Genomic DNA, 21,170 nt, shown 5'->3' with positions numbered 1-21,170 from the left:
CAGTTCGGCTAATGATTTCAGTTTAATAATTTATTATTGCTTCTTCAATGCCAACCTTACAAGAAAAATAAGCTAAAATTGTATGTAGCGAGCAGGCATTTTAGGTGTGTAGTTTAATGATTTAGAAGGGATTCCTTCCCCCGTTTCAATCTAACACCTCCACAAACCCCTAAATCTTGGTAAAAGAAGGAATACAGGGGCTGGAAATTTGACTTAGTGGTTACGAGCACTGACTGTTCTAGAGCACCCAGATTCAACTCCTATGAGTACCCACATGTTGATCACAACTGTCTGTAACTCCAGCTCCAGAGGTTATTGGACACGCTCTGGTACCTTAGGCACTAGGCACGCATGTGGTGCGCAATGTATACAGGCAGGCAAAACACCCATACACATAAAATAAATAAAAAAGAGAATACCTTCTGCCTGTTGAAGAGATTCAGGGCAAATGTGGTGACTATGCCTAGCAGATGATTACACTGTAAAAGTGTTCCTACTCAAAACCGCGATATTCTTGTGAGGTACATCCATTGGAGAGGGAGGGAAGGATGCCTGCATACATACAGGCAGTGGGATATTTTAAATTGATTTTTCTTAAAGGGACACCTGAGAACAAGTGTAATGGCTAATTTATGAAAATGTCACAATGAAGTCCATTAAATTTATGCTAAATTAAAATTCAATTATAAAAAGTGAAAAAACTATTAAAAAAAACAATTTTTGCAATCATTGCTTATCTTAAAAAAAAAAAAAGACTACAAGATGTGCCTTGAGCCATTTCCTCAACTTGAAAGTCTGAATAAACAAGAGAAACTGCAAGATGTGATCTGAGAATGAGTTTTTATTCACTCAAAGAAATCACTCTATCACAGTAGGAAAAAGTGAAGGCATGAGGCATTGAAATAGGTCATTGCTTTCTAAAGGGATGGCAAACTGGTCCCTAATTCCTCACCAATTCTCCCTGGGATTTCTAACCTCTACTGAATGCTGGGTTCATGACTGGAAGTTTCTAAGGGAGTTTAGTTTGATTAAAATATTTAAAGTAAAAAATAAAATATATCCATGAATGACACTTTCAAACCAGTGTTAAAAATATTCTCCATACAAGGTTGCTTATGAGTAAAAAGGACCATAATTTGCTATAAAGTAGTAATGTTTTATTTATAGTCATCTTTTGATATTTTAATGTTTGTAACTGAATAAACACACAGGTTAGCCTTTTCAACAGAAATTACTACATTTTTAATATTGATAAAATCACTTTTTATGTGATATTTCTGCATTCTTGTTGAAAACCACATAGGTGCTGTCAGTGTATCTTAGCAAAATAAAGTGTCTGAAATTGAGAATGCGAGAAAATCGCATTAATGTCACACTACATTTTGCCATTCTTTACTTGACCTTAGCGTAATCATCTCACATCTACACGATTAAAAACATGACATCACGGTGGACTAAGAAGAGTATATGAGCTACAGGAAGTGGTGCAAATATAATTTTGTCATCTGGTTTGGATGAATGAACTCCATGGCTTTCCTAAGAACATCATTTAAATGACATTCCCATAAATACACCAACAACAGGTGCTCAGATGCACATAATTTTACTGTCTAAACAATCATTTGACAGTACTTAAGCAGTAAAAATCAAACTCTGAAATGAATAATACAATGTATAATTATATTCGCAAATGAGAGCACAAATGACTTAATGTAATCATGTTGTATTTGATACAAAGCTCCACAGTAAATAGGGGAGGGGCAGATTCCTGGACTCTCATAGAAATGAACCATTGTCCTTAATTTATAGTTCAGGAATACTATATCTATTTCTTGAAAATAAAGCTTTAAACAGAAAATAATGGGTGCCTGTTGCTTTTTTCTACAATAGCTCTCAATAGGAATTGCTTAAGAAACACTTTAAGAAAAACAGCAATTTAAAGACATCAAAATCATACCTTCCTTGTCCTTAACATGCGAATGTACTGTTTCATTATGCCTATTGTTGAGGGTAAGAATAAATGTCAACCATTTATTTTGCAGATATCCGGGACAGTGGGGGTCCCAAGCCAGTGATGGTGTATATCCATGGTGGCTCTTACATGGAAGGCACTGGAAATCTATATGATGGGAGTGTCTTGGCAAGCTATGGCAATGTGATAGTCATCACAGTCAACTATCGGCTTGGGGTACTTGGTAAGATATTTCTTATTTCTTTCACCATTCATCATAAAGTATGTGATATTTTTTGTTTGCTTTCTTCTATGCTTCCTGATACGGTTTTTGAATGTAAATTTTTGAAAGGTTCTATGCGTTCATTGAAAGTTCACACATTAAATAAAGGCAACTTGGGAAAAATTCAAATGTGCAGTGGAGAGGTAATGGAGGTGTTGATTGCTAAGATGTTCTGCATAGTGTGGCTATATAAAAGCATGGAAGCTGACAATGGCAAAGGCCAGATAAACAAGGTCCTGAACAAAGACATACTTCTTCTGTTTTCTCGTGCACGGTGTCAGAAAACAAAAATGCTGGAGGTCTTCTGTGCTCTTAAATGCTGGTTTACATTTCCTTCTGGAATCACATATGGACTAACTTAGGGAAGTTACTGTTTACCTTTGTCTTGTAGGCATTTCCTTTCATTTATTTATTTTTTGTGGTTCCATAATAATTAAGAATATTTTCTCTCAGTATATTTTTATTGAATGACTTAATAAAGCATACACTCATTTCTTAAGCTGGCAGTTCAATTCAGTCCTACACAGTGTTTCCAGATGGAAGGCAGAGCCTAAGCTGACATACTGAGTTTTGAATAAAAATATAGAGGAACTTTACTCTTAGTAAAATATATTTTTATTTAATAGTCAAGTTTTAAAAGATAACTTACTGTTCTACCAGTGTAAGTAGGTCACATTATTGGCAATGATGAAGAAAGATAGTATTTAATCAAAATTATCTACAGTATTTTAATGTAACTTGATTAAAAATACAATGTATCCTCAAAAGACTTTATTTTTTAATCTTAATTGTTCTAAAAATTTACCACAATTTCAAGACTCAAAATCATTTTGTTTAGAAAAAGGAATATTCTACACCTGATTTTTGTCTTCTAAATTTAGGAAAAATGCTGAATTGTATACTATTTCATACCATTTTTACAGATATTTTTGCCATGTTGAGAATGAGGACTTTTTACATTCTCAGTCTTCATTAGATATTTTGACAGTGTGATGGAGTCAAGTGGATGATACAATGAGTACACTTAGACAGTAGAGGTAGAACGTACTTCTGCAGCCCACTGCTCAGGCACATTTTGATGACCAAACTGTATAGTCATGCATTCTTCAGTTAGAATCATTTTGTTGGATTAGGACATGCTTCTCACCACTGAAAATTCTGTTTATTAGAAGACAAAGAAAGAGGTGTTCATAATTATCCCTAAGTATTTTAATCTTCTTATTTTGTTCTTTCAAAACATTTTCATATGAAGGCTTTTAATGCCTTAATGTTTGTATTTTGTCATATTTATAATTTATACTATTTCTTTAATTCAGTCAGTTTAATAGCTATCATTCTCATATTTTTCCAAAATCTCCAATTGAAAATCCTGTGCAGTGACATGTTTGTAGACTGAAAAATCTAAAAGGAATGCCCACTGTGGAGTTAGTGCTTTGTAGCTACAACATATGGAGCCTTACCTGACAATTAGTATAGCACAGTACAATTTCCTAGGATGAGCTTTGTGAGTAAGTTAATGGAAACTTTACCTGTTTCTTCCTGTTTCCTTTTTAATATTATTTTCCTTGGTTATGGTGTCTTTAGTAAGGACTTCACATTGCTCAGATTTAAATCCTACATGAATGCTCATGTCTTGTCTTAATACACAACAATTAAGCTGCAAAAAAAAAAAAAAGGAAGACTCACTCATCACATGGTCTGTGCTCGCAGCACAGGAATGGAGGATGAGATTTTCCCATTTTGGTCTGCTCTGTCTGGATTCTGAGGATCAGCCCTTAGTTGGCTCCTTTATTCCTTAAACAAGGGCTATGTTCAACCTAAGGCTGCTTTTTATTAAACTTTTAACACGAAAAATAACCAAAATTTGTTAGTAAAATAGTATAAAGAAATGGTTCTCAACCTGTGCGTCATAACCCCTTTGCACAAACCTTTCTTAGGGGTTGCCTAAGACCACTGGAATACATTATGGTTCATAACAGTAGCAAAATTTCAGTCATGAAGTAGCAACAAAAATAATTTTATGGTTGGGTTAACACAACATGAGGAGCTGTTCTAAAAGGTGGCAGCATTAGAAAGTTTGAGAACCACTGCTCTAACACATATTTTAAAGTGTTAATTCTAGATTTTTTTTTCAAAGTAAAACTGTTGGGAATGTATTAAAATTAAATAATCCTAGAAAAAGAGACTACCAGAACATTTGTTATGGCATCCTTCACACAAGTGTCCCACCAAACCAGACCAACACTCACCATGCTAATGATGAGAATGAGAGCTCTAGATCCTGGATGTGTTTGTTGTGAACATTTGTCTAACAACAAGGTAAGCCAAAGATTCTTAGGTGTGAGTTCCAAAAGAGTGGTGGTCAAGTTTGCTGTGGGTGAATGCTAAGAATTAGGTATAGAATAAGATTTGATATCATATCAGAGAAAGTCCTGCGCTGTCTTTTGATTCTGGTGTTGTGTTGTGAAGATGAATTTGGGAAGCCAGTGTATAATTGGCCAACTATAGTTCTATTGATATGTGGCAATTGGCAGGCAAGCTAGTGTTTGGAACAGGTGAAATGATTGTCGCTTTGAATTTGCCATACTTGTTTTGCTTTTGGTTTTTAGTGATGAGTAGTGAAGTAAGAATGTTTCAGTTATAAAATTCATATGACTATCTAGTGACCAAGGTTCTAGATTTAAAGCATTTTATGTGAAAAAGTATTTTGTGCATTACAGATTAGACATAGCACGGAGAAAAACTAAATCTGTCAGTGTATTCAGGAAGTTGATGGTTGACATAACTTCCCCAACTAAGAAGCTTCTGTGGTATTCTTTGGGAGAGTGGCACACACTCTCACTCAAGACTGGACATAGGCTTTTCCTCTGAACAGACAGCTGTGTGCCAAGAATAATAACTTCCAGTAACGTTGACAAAACAGAAAAGAGAAGAGGCAGGACTCTGGTTCCCCATTCATGGTCTGAGTCAACTGACCGTTCCCGGTGACTGTGTATCAGACATAAACATCCAGACTGGAACTTGATTCTGCTTATGGTTTTGTGTTCATCCAGTTGTGATGTAAGTTGGCTCTGTTTCTGCCTCCTTCAGCATCTGCTGTTTAAATAACTATTCCATTTATCTTGGAATAGAGTATATAGTAATTATTATTTGGTTACATTTTAGTATTTTAATTTATAGATACTAAAATTTATTAACTTGGTTACCTGAGAAATGTTTTGGTTATGTTTTCTAATAGGAGAAAATAATCTATGTGAAATATTTTGGTTATACCCTAAGTAAATGTGTATTTCATTGGAAAAAATTAAAATTGTGATGAAATAAATTGTTCAATTTGTAAGATGAAGTGCATTCACATTTTTTGAAAATAGAAACCACTGAAATAGTAATGTCTCTTTAAATCTCATAAAATAAAAAAATATAATAAAGAATTTAATATTACAATGAGTTTCAACTATTCTCAAGTTGGAATAAATTTGTATCACTTTCAGTGTAAAATGAATAACTCCATACCATTGTATTTAACTTAGGTAAATGTAAAATTCGCTATGTGATGGGAATTTAATGAGTTTCCTCCGTCTGGTAAGGACCTGTTGAAGGTTGTCATGCAACTCTTTATTTTAGCCAATGATATTTTAAATTTTTTATATTTATTTTTGTTATTTCTTTGAGACTTTCACGCAATGTGCTTTTGATCATATTCTGCCTCTAACACTTTCTGAACTCAGCTCCCTTCCCTACTCATATAACTTGTGTCCTTTATTTGTTATTTCTGTCTTTTCTTTTTTTAACTCCTCAAGACCAATTTATGTTGTCTAAGTATTCATGGCAGTGTGGTCTTCTGCAGTCCATGGCTGACTTCACAGGTGATACACTCTTAGGGAGAGCTGTCTCAACCTCTCCTGAGAGTGAAGAATCTCTAATAATTGTGTATCTATCTTGTCGTGGGATAGTGTGCTCAACTCCCCTCTCCATGCTATGATTTGGTATGCTTAGGAATTGTACATGGTTTATGCTCTCATGACTCTTATGAGCTTATACGTGTACCTACCCTCCCAGGTCCAGAAGATAATCTTCCCTTGGAGTCATTCACCAGCCCAGAATCTTACATTTTTATGCTCCTCTCTTTTGTAATGATCCCTGAGATATGGGAGAAGATATGTTTTATATAAATGTTTCCTTTAGGTCTGAGTTTCTGCAGTCTTATTTACTAAACTTTGGGCAGTTGTGAGTCACCATCAACTGCAAAAAGGGACATCTCAGATTAATGTTGAGAGAAGTGATGGTCTATGGGTTTAATGATAATTTATTATGAGTTGGTTCCTATGTCTGTTAAGCATCGTAATAGTAGGAGCTTCTTTCCTATGGCTTATAAACTGCCTAGCCATTGGTTCTAGAACAAAAAATGGCACTAGGTATGAGCTTTGTCTCCTGTAGCAGATCTTAAATTCAGTGACAAAGTAGTGGTTACTTTCCTGATATTCACGCCACTGTTGCACCAGTGAGCAAGTCTTCCCAGGCCAGTCATTCCTGCAGTTTGCAGAACTAATAGCTAGCTAGGATTGAGTGATGGTTGTTTTTCTTCTCCAGTAGCTTACATAGAGCTTCTAGCACCATGGAAGCTAGCCAGTAGGGATGAAGCTTCCAGGATTCATAAGTCCCAAATTTTGTCTGGAAATCAACAAATTTTGGGAAAAGAGCTGGTTAAATATTTTACTTTGAGATATATATATATATATGTATATATATATATATATATATATATTACATAATCCATCAGAGTGGAAAATATTGAAGTAAATTTTATAAAGAGCTACAATTAGTTTATAATGCTACTAAAGGCTAAAGAGTTCAAAACAATTTTTCTTAACTTATTGCAAACTAATTTTAATAAACTCTATGTTTTTATTCTGTTCAGCTTGGTTAATGAGATTTGATGATTCTTATAACTAGGTTGCTGATGTTATAGTAAAGCTTAAAATAGTACAAGACAGAATGTATAGATACCTATTGCTTTAGTGTGATCAATTGTCACTGATACCACTCAATTTAACAATATGCATTTTTATGAAGAATGAAAAGTAGGTACAACATTGTCATTTTAAAAGCATTTGGTTGGCCAGGCGGGAGTAGAACACGTCTTTAATCCCAGCACTTGGGAGGCAGAGGTAGGCGGATCTCTTTGAGTTTGAGGCCAGCCTGGACTACAAAGAGAATTCCAGGAAAGGCACAAAGTTACACAGAGAAACCCTGTCTCAAAAAACCAAAAAAGAAAAAAAAGAAAAAAGAAAAGAGTTTGATTAATGAAAAGGTGAATTAATTGTTAGAGAATAGTAATTTATATACTTTATTGTTATAACATCTAAATTAATTTCTATTTCAGAAGCATGATATATATAAAAATAAAAACCTGAACTTTAAAAGAATAGAAACAAAATGTATCTGATGGGCTGTATTTGAATTCTAGGAGATTCAGGGGGACTCACTAAGTCTGTGGAATACTTATACATTCACATATGTGTATGCAAGAATAATTAATGAAAAAGTGGTTGTGAATTTGAACAAGAGCAAGGAGGACATGTGGGACGGTTTGGAGGAAGGGAAGGAAGGAGGGGAATCTGTAATTATGTTGTAGTCTCAAAAAGGAAAGAAAAAGAAAAGCAAACCATTTTCCAGCTTCGCACTTTGATTCTTGTTCTCTGTATTTTTTAGTGGGGAAATTCTTGCCTTTTATTTTTCATTCCCATCTGCCTCACTTAAAAACAAATCTCTAAAACCAAAATTTAAAAAGACCTGCGTATGCAAACAATATATAATCACATGCCAAATTTTATATGTTGATGATTTCCTACCATGTGTCCAAGTATGTTCTTGGGTCACAGAAAGGAAATTACTCTGTTCTTCAGCTCATATTTTCTTTGTGGATTCCTAGTTTTTGAACAAAACCCTGAGTTTTACTGAAAAGAAGACAAAATACTATTCTTTCTTTACTGTTTACTTTTCCGTATTACTCTTACCTTGAAAAACTGAAGTAATTGGTGACAAATGGAAACATAATAAATAGGTTGTAATTTATATTTGAAAAATACATACTTTAAAAGAATTGCATGCCCTATTAATAAAAAAAGCATTTTAAAGGATAAGGCATTATATGTCTTAATCACCACTGCCGTACAAAGGTAAGATGCATAATAATCAAAATTATGCACTAGTAATTTTTTCTCACATTATACTAAAGAGAAATTTATCATACGAGCTGCATTGTTTTGTTTGCAACATGGAGTAATACTAGAATTGAGTGAAAATTGTGTTACTATAAAATATAAAATCAAAAGCATAGCAATAAATGCTCAGATTTCTACAGTGTCATTCAGCAAAGTGCAAAACAAATCCAGTGAGTCAAGATATTTGTTGGTTTTACTTATAAAAGCAGAAACCTAAAATCAATTTAGAAAAATAGAGATTTATGATTTCTTCTGTAATGTACCAGTTGTTTCAACTGGGTTTTAATAAAGGGTAGGTGTTAATCAATTTTGATTGGGTGCTAATATGAACATCCTAGAGGAGAAAGATTGTTTATTTCTTGAAAATTAAAAAAACCTAGATAACTGAAACTTTGCACAATAAACTAGCTGTTTGTTACTTTTATTCTACATACTAGAATACTCCAGATGTGTTTGATGTAGCTTAGAAAAAAGTCAGCTACACCCAAATAGCATACTTTAGAAAGGAGATACTGGTAACTGTCAGTTAATGTAGGTATCAGGAGAATTTTAATAAAACATATTCCAGGTATGTCTGTTGATTTATTCAACTACACAGTGCTCTGCATAGAAATTCTGTTAATAGTTGAGGGTTTTATAAACATTACACTTGCTGCCTTAAGGGGAGTGAGGGATGACAGTAAATAAATGAAAAGCAGCAAATGATATTCACTAGATAGTAACTTAGTTCATAATTAACTTCTGAGTTATACATGGGTTCTAGAGAAATGTCAGGTGAAATGCAGAGGAACATACTGTAGACCAGATACTCTGAAAAGGCTCCCTGAATAGATGACCCCTAGACATGCACACTGGCTTGGCAATACCATGTGTCTCTTCTACAATAGCAAAAACTTGCATTAAATTCAAGAAAATTCTATGTGCTCCTGCCTCCCATTATCTTTGTGTTGATGTGTATTGAATCTCCCCAACTCAACATGGCTGATATGTGTGGAATTTTTAGGTTTCTCCATTTCATGTTGACAACTTGCTTATGCTAGTAACTGTAGCAATAGCAATAACAATCATATTTATGTTCACTAGGGACTAGCTAGGCCCTTGTGCCTTCTGGGAGATTAGAAATCTTTCTTTTATACACACCCAACAGACATTTTGTCAAATTTGTCAATGTTCTGATGATGAGGTTAATCAAAACAGCATTATGGAAAAACATTTAAATAACAGTTTGGAAGGCTTTAGGACGTAGTATTAACAATTTTATTCTAGAGTCTAGTAAATAAAAGATATACTGGAGACTTCTTAAACTTACGTTGTTATTTTACTCACCAATATGGCCGCATTTAGGATCTAACCAGTTTTAAAAGAATGTATTATGCTTTATTAATTCTCAAAGAATGTTCAAATACTGGTAGTAAGTGAAGCATGCATCTTATAAGTGTTTTATTTATTGAGATCAATGATTTTGAAAATAATAACAAAGAATGTAAATTCCCTCACTCCTAGGCAAGGCTTTTCTGGGGCCAGAATCTAGTCTGCATTTCCACAGAGAGTGATCTATATGGCAAGATATTAGCCTCATTTGCAGGACGGGAGTCATTCTTTTAACTAGTACATTCATTTGTTCACTCACAAACTCCTCACATATCGCTAAAGTGCCCTCAATAAGCTCTTATTACTTGGTCACAGAGTAGAAAAATCACTCAATCCATCTTCTTTCAGGTTCATAGTAAGAAAGGAAGAGTGACGTTTAATGCTGATATGAGCACATATTTTGATAAGTTGTATTTCTGCAAAAGCAATTGGAGTACTATGAAAAAATCACCTCTGCAACTGTTTGTGGAGGTGAAATATAGATGAAGAGATTTGGGAGCATCATTTTTTCTTTCACTGTAAGAGTTGGTTGGGGTTTTCTTACGTCTTTAAAAAGGCAAAGATTTAGAGTCAGAGAATATCCCGCCATAGTTTTTAACATATTGGAAGCAAAATGACTTATTTAAAGAAGAAGGTAGAAATGCAGAAGTACAAGCAAGTGGACTCCCCACAAACAACAGCAGGATGGAGCTGTGACTGACTGAGCAGCGTTAGTTTCTGAAATATGAAATGCAGAGGAAAGTGAATGATCAACTATGAGCTGGATGTTGAAGCTACAGCGTGGGACAGAAACTTTCAGACTTCATAAAGACAAAGGCCAATTCTCTTCCTTACCTGTCCTATACATCTCAGAAAAACAATTCAGTTTAAGAAACTATACTACTGCTGCTTAAAAGAAAATGAAGATATTAGTCTCTATCTAAGAGCTCTTTCTGTGCTCCAAACACGCACGAGTTGGATCCTGAGTACATCAGTTTTGTTGGCTTTCTGAAATCTCTTTTTTCCTTCTGTAGCCTGAGCCTACTCCAGCCTGAGGGCCTGACACCCTGCTCTCCCTTTCATTGGCTTGTTTTAGAAATAGACTGCATCTCGTCTGCAGGCACATACAGTTCTTTTCTTGTTTTCTCTTTCCTCAACTGTTCCTTGTACTATCCACTCTGAACATTTGGGCACGATTCCCTTTTTACTTTTTACTCTGAATTGTCCCAGTTCATTTTTTAGAGACAGAGTTGTGTTTGGTGTCTTCTTTGAGCCTCGCTGCCACCACTGTTTCGTCACCTTGCGTTTTCCAGATGACCCCAATCTTCCAATGCCAAACGTCACACGTTGCAACCAGGCAGAGTAACTTAAAACAGAACAGGGTTCTATTTTTCTTTAGTGCTTCTTCCAGGTCTTATCTCTCAATGGTTAGCACAATTTCTGGGGTCTATTCCATAGGTTTTTGTTGTTGTTGTTTTGGTTTGTTTTTCCTACCATTTTCAAGCCTGTTAAAGAATATTGCTGTTCTTATTAGCAGAGATTGCCTTCGATGTAGGTTGTCTTTCGGTTACTATGACAAAACACCAGGATAAATCAACTTAAAAGGTAGAAATGTTTATGTTGACACATCACTTTGCAGCTTTCGGTCCTTGCTTTCCTGGTGCCGTTACCTGATCCACTCATGGTGAGCCATCATCACTGCTGAGAGTGTACAGAATGGCAAAGAAGCTTGCTTCGTAGAGCCTAGGTATCAAAGAGAGACGCAGAATTCTAATATTCCTTTCGGTGACACACCCTATTGTTATAATTAGAAGCAATTAGTTATGACATAAAAAATATGTAGTTGTGTAATGGTGCGCAATTCTAGAATTTTTAAGTTTTTGACTCTGTGTGAAAATAAGCTTCAAGAAAGATATAATATTTCATTTTTACAAATTATTACTTTTACTGCTGTATTGTATTTGCGAGGAGAGAGGGATGTGAGTGTGTGAAAGGCTCTGACTGTGTATTCCATGTGTGTCTGGTCATCTTAGAGGACAAGATGTGGAGTTGAATCACTTTGCTCCCTCCACCATGTGGGTCATGAAGTGGCACTGTTTCCTAGTGACACCACAGGCAGGTGATGAACCTGTTAGCATATGGACATTGGGGTCCAAAGCCATCACTGCTGGTATCCTGCTGTCTGTCAGGGAAGTTTGCACTTGTTGCATGCCCCCAACTTCTCAGTCATCAGTGCCAAGTTATCGTCCTGTCTTGGACCCTTCAGATCAAGTTGGCCCTTGACTTCCCTCTGCTCCCATAGCCCAGGCAGTCTATTCTTCACGCTGGTATTGTTGTGTGTATTAATAGTTCCAGGGGTAGATCCTACTACCCAAATTAAAATATAATTCCCACATCTTACCAGATTTGCTAAACTCTCAAAGCCTGGAAGAGTGTTCTGCATGCATAACAAAATGTCTTCAATAGCCCTGTAATTGAACTCACTGTGCTTTTCCTATGGTGGGTGCAGAGGGAATACAGCACAGCGGCTTGTGGTGAGGCAGTTGGTAGGAAAGAGCAGCAGCCACATGTGAAAGGCACATTTTCTATTCCTCGTAAATGAGATGGAGCTTTTTAAAGAGAATCACGGTGTGTTCTACTAGCAGAGGCAAGAAAGCTCCCTGGATATCTAGATCCAAATGTTTCCTATCCTAGAACTATTATGCATGTAATATACAACCAATGAAAACTCATGAGTGATTCCTGCATTGCCATGAACTTAGTGTATATGTTCTTCAGATACTTGCTCTGTGTTTGAAGTGATGGAAAACATCGATACTAAGAAACCTGAAAACGGTGGTAAATATCGATCTTTGATGTCAGATGGGTATAATATCACAGGAAAATAACTCATGCATTTACAGATGTAATATGCTGCAGATTTTAATGTTTTTTTTTTCAGATTCAGCTTAAGATCGTTTTCTAAAGATAATTGTGAAAGGAATAAAATATAGCATTTAATTAGTTTTGTCTTTTGATATCCAATAAGTTTTACATGGAATTATAGGTGTGCAGCACCTGTCACAAAAACAAGGTGAAGTGAGAGATCCTGAACTTTGCTGTGAGTATGTGAGGCTAGAGATTATACAGACGAATGTCTCCTGAATGCCCTCCTACCCTCACTTCTCTAGGACCAGTTTGTGGCATGAGGACCATAGATTTACTCTAAGAAAAAATTTGAGGCACAGATGAAGCAATCCTCCTGAAGTGATTTCTACATTTTTATAGCACAGAGGAATGCCCCAAGATGAAAAACATGTCCAAGAGACATTCATTTTTGTGTCATAGCTTCTGGATTACTGTGTTTGATCTTGGGAAAATGGCATCTTGTATAAAAAATTCATTTTTCTTGGTGAATATTCAACACACTCAAATAGACTTAAGCCATTAGAAAGGATTCTTTGTGGTAACATTGTCATAATTAGCAGCAATTATATCTGAGAGGAAAAGAGATGTAGTGATTTTATATTATTTTAATTATGCTTTAATTCTTTAGGTTTTTGACTTTATATGAAAATAAACTTTAAAAAAGATGTATTATTTCTTTTTAGTATATAAAAAAAACCCTGTTTTATTAGAGAGTTTTCCCAGGAAACATGACATCATATTATCTCCTAATCACAAAGAATCTGCTTTTTAGCATAGATATTTGACTTTGTTGCTGCTGTTGTTTTGAAACTAATCTGTGATATTGACTAAAATAGTTGGTTGTGCATGGGTCAGAATGGGCGTATTTTCAAAACGAAGATGTTTAGAAGGGTCATGGGCCAGCTGTAATTTTGTACTATTAGGCATTAAATTAAAAAAAACTGCTTATTCTCTTAGTAACATTTCCCTCTATTTCATGCATGTTTTTTGTTTAGGGGATTAATTTTTAAGTGAATCCTTTGTTTACATAATGTCATGATCCCTTTTCATAGAAATCCCTAGCCATAGTTTTGTGCGAGTCTGAGCAGTGAGAGGATGACCAGGTTTGAATAATGAATGACAAGGAAAAAGAAGGCTCTGAAGACATTTCCAGAGTTGATGACTTTCAGTTTCAATTCTACCAGCAGTTCTTTCTTTTTCTTAAATTTTATACATTTATTTATTTAGTATGTGTGTCTGTGTGTGCGTGTACATGTGTTCATGTCTGCATGTATGCCTGTATGGCATGTAGCAGTCAGAGAACAACTTTCAGGAATTGGTTCTTTTCTTCCACCACCTGATCCCAGGCACCACACTCAGGTCCTTTGGTTTGTAAGCAAGTGCCTTTACCCAGTGAGCCATCTTGCAGATTCAGACTGATTCCTTAAGATCAGAAAAGGATGTGAACCTCCTAACCAGTCATCAGAAAAATCAAATACAGTCTAAGCATTGTTTCCAAAGAATTTCTCCTGTATAACTCAATGTTTGGGAACAATTATGAAAAATTGAGATCTACTGTGAAAATGTTTTGTCATGCTTTGAGGTATGTGAAATAGAAAAAGTTTAAACTTTCACATAGCTTCCCAGGATCCATTCTCCCATGAACTCTGAGCGACAGCCATCAAACGGAGCATTTTCATTCCTCTACCCATTGCCATAGGCTGACTCCACATCGGGTGACAAGATTGTGATGTCCCAGCATCCTGACAAGGGAGGTTAACAAATTTGGTCATTTAATACTAAATGATCAGCTTTAAAATGCATATATGTAACAGTATACAGACTGAGCAGGTCACACACTTATGGATGTAACATTCAAAAAAAAAAAAGGCTGTGAATTTGAAGAACAGTAAGGAGAGTATACAGGGAGGGTTGGAGGGGGGAAAGAGAAGGGAGTAATTATATTTTAATATCAAAAAATAAACGAAATAATTGACTCCTTAGATTGGGATGGTTTCTCTGTGTGCTTTACAGAGGTAAATGTTCCCAGGAGTGTTTGTTTTCTCGGGATTACCACTGACTGTCACTTTGCTGACCCACTAATATGGGCAGACGAGAGTGTACAGGACATGGCAGTCCCCCTCAGCCCAGTTCGTCCGTAGGAAGAACAGTTTACTTAACTTTGGAAACAAGGCATCTTATGAGCAAGAAATCTATATTTTTCTCCTCGATTCTCCTACAAAGGTCTACTTGCTCTATTATACTTTTGATTTTGTTTTCTAACATTTTTTGTTCTAGTTTAAAGCATTAAAATGTCTTCTGTTTTTCAAAATTATAATTAAAATTGATAATTCTGTTCAATGTCCGTGTTAGTTATTTTCTTTTAGCTCTGTTGATACACATTAGACATTAGTGGAAATTCTTCATTTCCTTAAGATCAACATATTTCAATTAAGACTATCTTAAGTTTTATTTTAAACTTCATAAATGTGCACATTTTGTAGTTTACAAACAGATATTCTAGTTTTCAGTCTTCTATAAGTTCTTCAAATTCTCCTATTGGAAATGGTATGGCCAGCATCAACCGCAATTCACACATGCAATCTTAAACTGCTCAGTAGCCACATTGAAAAGACATAAAAGGAAGTAGCTAAAACTTACTTCATTCATCCTAATACATCTAAATATTTTTAAGTTGCACCAGTGTCAAGTTGTTAATATTTTAATTCTATTAAAACTTAAAGTGTTTCAATTCAGTTGCCAAGTTTACAACAAATAAAATAATTCATAACATTTCATAATTCTATTTAACAATAAAGGCGTATTCAACAGAAAACATTAGGTTTTGGTGGTTTGTAGCAGTAATCTTAGGGAGTCTTATTAATAAAATCAAACCGGAAGCCAGTTATTGGGGTGAACACTGGAAGATCAGAGCCAGAACAAGCCACAGCTATCTCACCTTGCCAATTCCTCAGCTGGTCTTGTTTCCTCAGACTGGAAGCTTCTGTGTCCTCATCCCAATGGCTCTCAACTGAACTGCTGCTAGAAGCCTAAAAGCTTAACCAGCTAAATGCTTACCCAGCCAAATGCCTCTAGTTTCTGGTCCTCACGCCTTATAAACCTTTCTTCTTTCTACCACCACTCCCTGGGATTAAAGGCTGCTTTCTGGGATTAAAGGCGTGAGTCACCATGCCTTGCTGTTTTCAATGCGGCCTTGAACTCACAGAGATCCAGAGGGATTTCTGTCTCTGGAATGCTAGGATTAAAGGCTAACATTTTCTAGCCTAAGTATCTTGTGGCTTTTCTGTTCTCTGACCCCAGATAAGTTTATTAAGGTACACAATATTTTGGGGAACATAATACCACCACAGTGGTTGATTTGGAAAATTTATATGAATTAAAATTAAGTACATCCATAATGTGAGTCAAATGCCAAATGCTAATAGTCTCCTAAAGCCAATGACTACCAACATGGACAGCATGTCTTTCTATACTTCTAGTGAACCTTATAAATACATAGTTGTTATGAGGAGTAGTCAGAGCAAGAACTCCCAATTCAAAGATCTGTTAATTTTTTCATTGGTATATTCATTGTACTATAATATCATATGTAGTTGAATGCATAGAAGATATAAGCTGGGCACACAGTTACATCCAAGGCTTGGGGATCAGAGGCAGGGGGAACACAAGCACTTCAGGGAGACCTCATCTTAGACAAGCAAACCTCATTTCATAACAAAGAGTAGATAGAAATTTAAAGACATTAATATTTGTTATTTTATTACCAATTTTCAAAACAAAACAAAAAACTCTTAAATATAAAGGTGAGAAAATCCTTGCTGTTTCTTCAACATTCATAGTCCATTTTTCCATCCAGGGGTTTGGAGGACTCGGGTCAGATTTAACGCCTGGTTTTAATGTCTGTTGCAGTTAAAAAGATGATTCACAAAACACAAAGGTGCAATAACACATTTAAGGAGCAACGCGCATTGTTAATCACTGGATATTTAAAGCTGCATAATAGTCTTGATAATTCTGAGGGCTGAATGCTTGTCAAACAGGATTAAATTGTCACGGTTTCTACTTTGTAACATTGTTGGCTACAAGCTTATTCTCAAGAGCAAAAAAGAAAAAAAAAAAAACACCTGTCAGCTTTGCCATTTTTATGTGACTCTGGTCATCATGAAATCTTCATTCTGTACTTTATTTGCAAGAATCGTTTGAAGCTGCTTGTCCCTTGTGAGTGGTAGTTTTAATAAATTAAGCAACATAGACAGTAAACTCACTGAACAAGGTTCATGTGCTCTATAATGTGCCTCACCACAAAGAAAGTGGGCCAGAACTTGAGTAGGAAAAGTTCCCTCTGCCCTCAGAGACCTCGTGCATTGGGAATAAGGGGTGTGTGTGTGTGTGTGTGTGTGTGTGTGTGTGTGTGTGTGTGTGTGTGTGTTTGGTGTGATGTGGTTGGTGTGAACGGGGAAATGATGTTCTTGATTTGCATATGCAGACAAGACTTCATTATTACAGATCTATTTTTAAAGATAATTTATTTTTTTAATAAAATGTAATTATAGATATTGCTATTTTCTTCCCACTCTTGGCACTACCCTATCAGTATTACTGATATAAGATAGGTTATTCCTTATTGGGTGGATTTTTCAATTAATTGACCCACATAGCTGTGGCATGAGGAAGCTCCTCTCAGTAACTATGGGTAGCAGTTGCAGTCTGTGTATTTCAGTTTTCCACCTATCAGCCTGGATTTATGTCACGTGACCTCTTTCAGTTGTGCAACTATAAAAACAGCGTGGCCATGTGATAAACATCAAGTGGCCCAGATGAATCCTTAGACAGCTTGGAAGTGTGCACAAGAGGAGAGCACAGAACCTGTGTCATCCTCATGACAAATAAAATAGTGCAGAGATTAAGACCCCAGTTTAAGAAATGTCCTTCAGTTTTCATTAACTTATAAAGAATTAAAGTTGTAGTTTCACATTCTTCAACTAGGAGTCTCTAGAGAAAGATACTGAAAAAACTTGTCAAGCAAAATTTCGCATCTTAATGGGTGTTTTAAAGTGTTGGTATCATGGCAGGACTTTATTTTTAAGAATAACAATGAAATTCTGTCTGTCTTTTCTTTTTTATTGCATTTTATTTATATGTATATTATTATTTGTGGTGTGTGTGTGTGTGTGTGTGTGTGTGTGTGTGTGTGTGTGTGTAGGTGAGGAAAACTTGCTGGAATTGGTTCTAAAGCATGGTCTGCAGAGATCAAACTCAAGTGTCATGCTTTGTAGCAGCTGGCATTGCCCTCGCAGCCATCTTGCTGGTGGCCCTTTACTTTTTAAGTATTAGGATTGAACCCAGGGCCTTGGACATGCAAGATCAGAGTGATACCCTCCCCTAAACCAGTCCTAGTCCCCATCACTTCTTTTCATATGAAAATAGTGAGCAAGTGAAAAAATATTTTATTCACATTTCATGCTGAGAAAAAAAATAAAAGTATGCCATTTCATTCTATTCCAGTGGATGATAACTAAGTCCATTGCTCATATTTGTTATATTTTGAGTGGGCAACATAAGCAAAATGTGTTCTTAGGAGTTTCCCTTTTACTCTATTTCACTACCACATAAGATCTTTCATTATTGAAAAATAATTGATATTTACACCTTGTTCTCAAAAGCTGGAGAAGTTCCTGACCACATTAGTTGAATGCTGGCTGTATCTAAACTGATTTTTATTTACATGGCATTCTGTATGCTCTTCTTCACTAATGAGAAGTGGATCTTGGAGAACTGGGGTCTGAAAAATGGAAAATTAAAATCATCACACTCTGCTTTTTATATTTCATATCTTTCCCTGGAATGTTAGGTTTCCCAAGTTAGTGCTTACTAATCTTTTAGTACAGAACATGTGTTTGTCAAATAGTAAAGAGTCTAGTCTTGAACTATGATTTCTGGTATTTTAATATGTCTTACAGTAGAGCTGAACAGAGCCTGTTGGGTGTCACAGTACAGATGGAATAGACAGGATCAATTGTAAAGGTTATGAACATCCTGGTTTCTTAATGCAGTCCCTATGAGCCATATTAATTTAAAACTGACAAATTGATATGATTTCAGGCTGAATAAAAATGTTGCTAATATTTAGATGGTATCCCAATTTCCACTATGCCTTCATATGTTGGGAATGTGGTGTACAGTGTGGTGCTGGGAAAAGTAGTATTATCGTTAAGAGTTGGGGTCTAGTGGGTTATCCTCAGAGCCTGTTTGGAACGGTACCTTAGTTGTTATTGAATTCTGAATTAGTTATCTGGAGAATGTGATAAGGCCCATATCCTGAACAGGGAATTGCCCTCTGGTTTCCTGTATAGCTGATGGTCACCCCCTCAGGCCTGTATCCCTAGAATATGGTTTCCATCACAAGAGAGCTAGTGTCATAGATTTTGGTCTTTCAGAACTATGTGAGTTAAGGAAGCACCCCCTTTTTTGCAAAGTTAAATGACCTCAGGTAGGTTGTTACAGAGAAGAAACTGATATGTATATAGTGCATGTTTACAACATAAAACATACGGTGTCTGTCTGTCTCTTTGTCTCTCTATTCCCACTCAGTCTCCCTCTGTGTGTGTGTGTGTGTGTGTGTGTGCGCGCGTGCGAGAGAGAGAGAGAGAGAGAGAGAGAGAGAGAGAGAGAGAGAGAGAGAGAGAGAGAGAGAGGGAGAACTACTACAGTAAATGATCAACCTGCTTACTGAAGCTGAGAAGTCTTCCTTCTACCATGTGAGAGCTAGATAGTCAGGAACACTGATGGTATAGTTCAGTCTGAGTCTCAAGGCTAAGATTCAAGAATGCTGATGTCTGGGACCCAAAAGAGGGACCAACTAGTTTTTAGTAGCTTGTGTTGCCTGTTTATTCTATGCAAGTCTTTAAATTATCTGATTCCAATCCCTGAAATCAGATACTTGCAAGGGACACTTAACAGATTCAGCAGTTGTATTTATATATTATGTGTTTGTATATTTATGCAACAATAGCAATTAAAGAAGAAAAAAGAGGCCATGAATTTGAGATAGAACTAAGGAGCATGGAAAGGATAGGAAGAAAGAAAGGGAAGAGGTTGATTTATGTAATTATATTATAATTTTTAAAAATAACTATATTTACATGTCTGAAGAGATATTGGAAGATGCTGGCCAGGATTCAGAGGGCAGGTCTTTTTTCCTCAATGTACTGATCAAATGCAAATCTTCTCTGGGTACAAGGTCACAGAAACACACAGAAATATTTTATTACCCATTTGGGCATCAATTAACCCAGTTATGCTGGCAGGTGAATTACACTAAAACTAATTAATATTTTGTTTTCTTAAAGAAAAGAAAATTAAAGGATAAATTTAATCTTGAGTTTTGAAACATAATGGGCTTGAATTCTATGCTTTATATAATGTATACATATAATAAATAATTGTAAAAAATAGGAATCAAGCACATTATAACTGTCACATGATGTGGATATTTATTTATTTAGACATTCATTTTGCAGGCTTCTTTTTATTTTGTAAGTCCTGTAAAACATCTCTTGGTATAAATAAACTTACAGGTACTTTAAAGAACATAGGATAATTTAAAAATACTAGAATTAAAGAGTATGTCAAGATTGGGGATTGCTTTCTAAGTGACTAAAGGATAATATTGAAAGCTGTCCAAGTTATTTAATGTTCTTTAGTAGTTATCCAAAAAATATTTATGGAATATCTTACTAGGGAAGGTCCTGTTTAGTGTGGTCTTTTTCCAAAAGTCTTACATCTTAAAGGCATGGTCCATACAAGTAGTGCTTCTAAAAGGGGGTTGGAATATGATGGCAATGACTTTATCAGTGGGTTCACTCATAATTAAATTGGCTATTAGACAGTGGAGACGGAAAGGAGAAGGTAGAACACTCGGGCATGCCTGACCCTGGTCATGTGCTCTGTTCCTTCATGTTACTTCATCTTGACCACTGTAGGTTGAACTGCTATGTTTTATCATATGCTTTCCACCGTGATGATCTTGTCTTATACCACCCTGACCATAATCGCAGTGAGCAGTGAAGTTTTTGATACATTGGGGGCCTCAAACCACAAACAACCTAAACACATCTTCCCTTAAGTATCTATACATGTTTCTATATTATGTTTCCTATAACCTAGTATATAGCTTGTGACTGCGAAGGAAGCTGCTTGCTATGACTTGAATGGAATTCTACCCACAGGCTCATGAGGTTGAATGTGTGGTTTGCAGCTGGCAGTGCTCTTTGGGAGATTGTGGAGCTTTTGGAAGTGGACGCCAGCTGGAGATAGTGAGATTGTGGATCTGCTGATGGTGAGAATGGAGATTACACCATGACCGTACTTTTGGCAAAAGCTTTAGTCTCCTCATCTGCTGAGATTTCAGGAAGCTGCCTCATTGTCCTGCCTCACTGCAGCTACTTGCCCCTAT

The 21,170-nt window shown here is 35.9% G+C and overlaps 1 protein-coding gene across 1 annotated transcript in view; it reads left to right on the top strand.

Annotated features, from left to right (window-relative positions):
* The first annotated feature begins 2,020 nt into the window (after nt 1-2,020).
* Nlgn1 (neuroligin 1) overlaps nt 2,021-21,170 on the top strand; it is a 472,972-nt gene continuing 453,822 nt past the window's right edge. Inside the window, exon 1 of the mRNA XM_059265082.1 lies at nt 2,021-2,195. Within this exon, the coding sequence (XP_059121065.1) occupies nt 2,021-2,195 (175 nt within the window). The remainder of the gene's footprint in view (nt 2,196-21,170) is intronic.

This window comes from Peromyscus eremicus, chromosome 6 (genome assembly GCF_949786415.1).
Source record: "Peromyscus eremicus chromosome 6, PerEre_H2_v1, whole genome shotgun sequence".
In the NCBI taxonomy this organism is placed as follows: domain Eukaryota; kingdom Metazoa; phylum Chordata; class Mammalia; order Rodentia; family Cricetidae; genus Peromyscus; species Peromyscus eremicus.
Note: the sequence above shows the minus strand (reverse complement) of the source record. Positions and strands in the feature narration are given on the sequence as shown.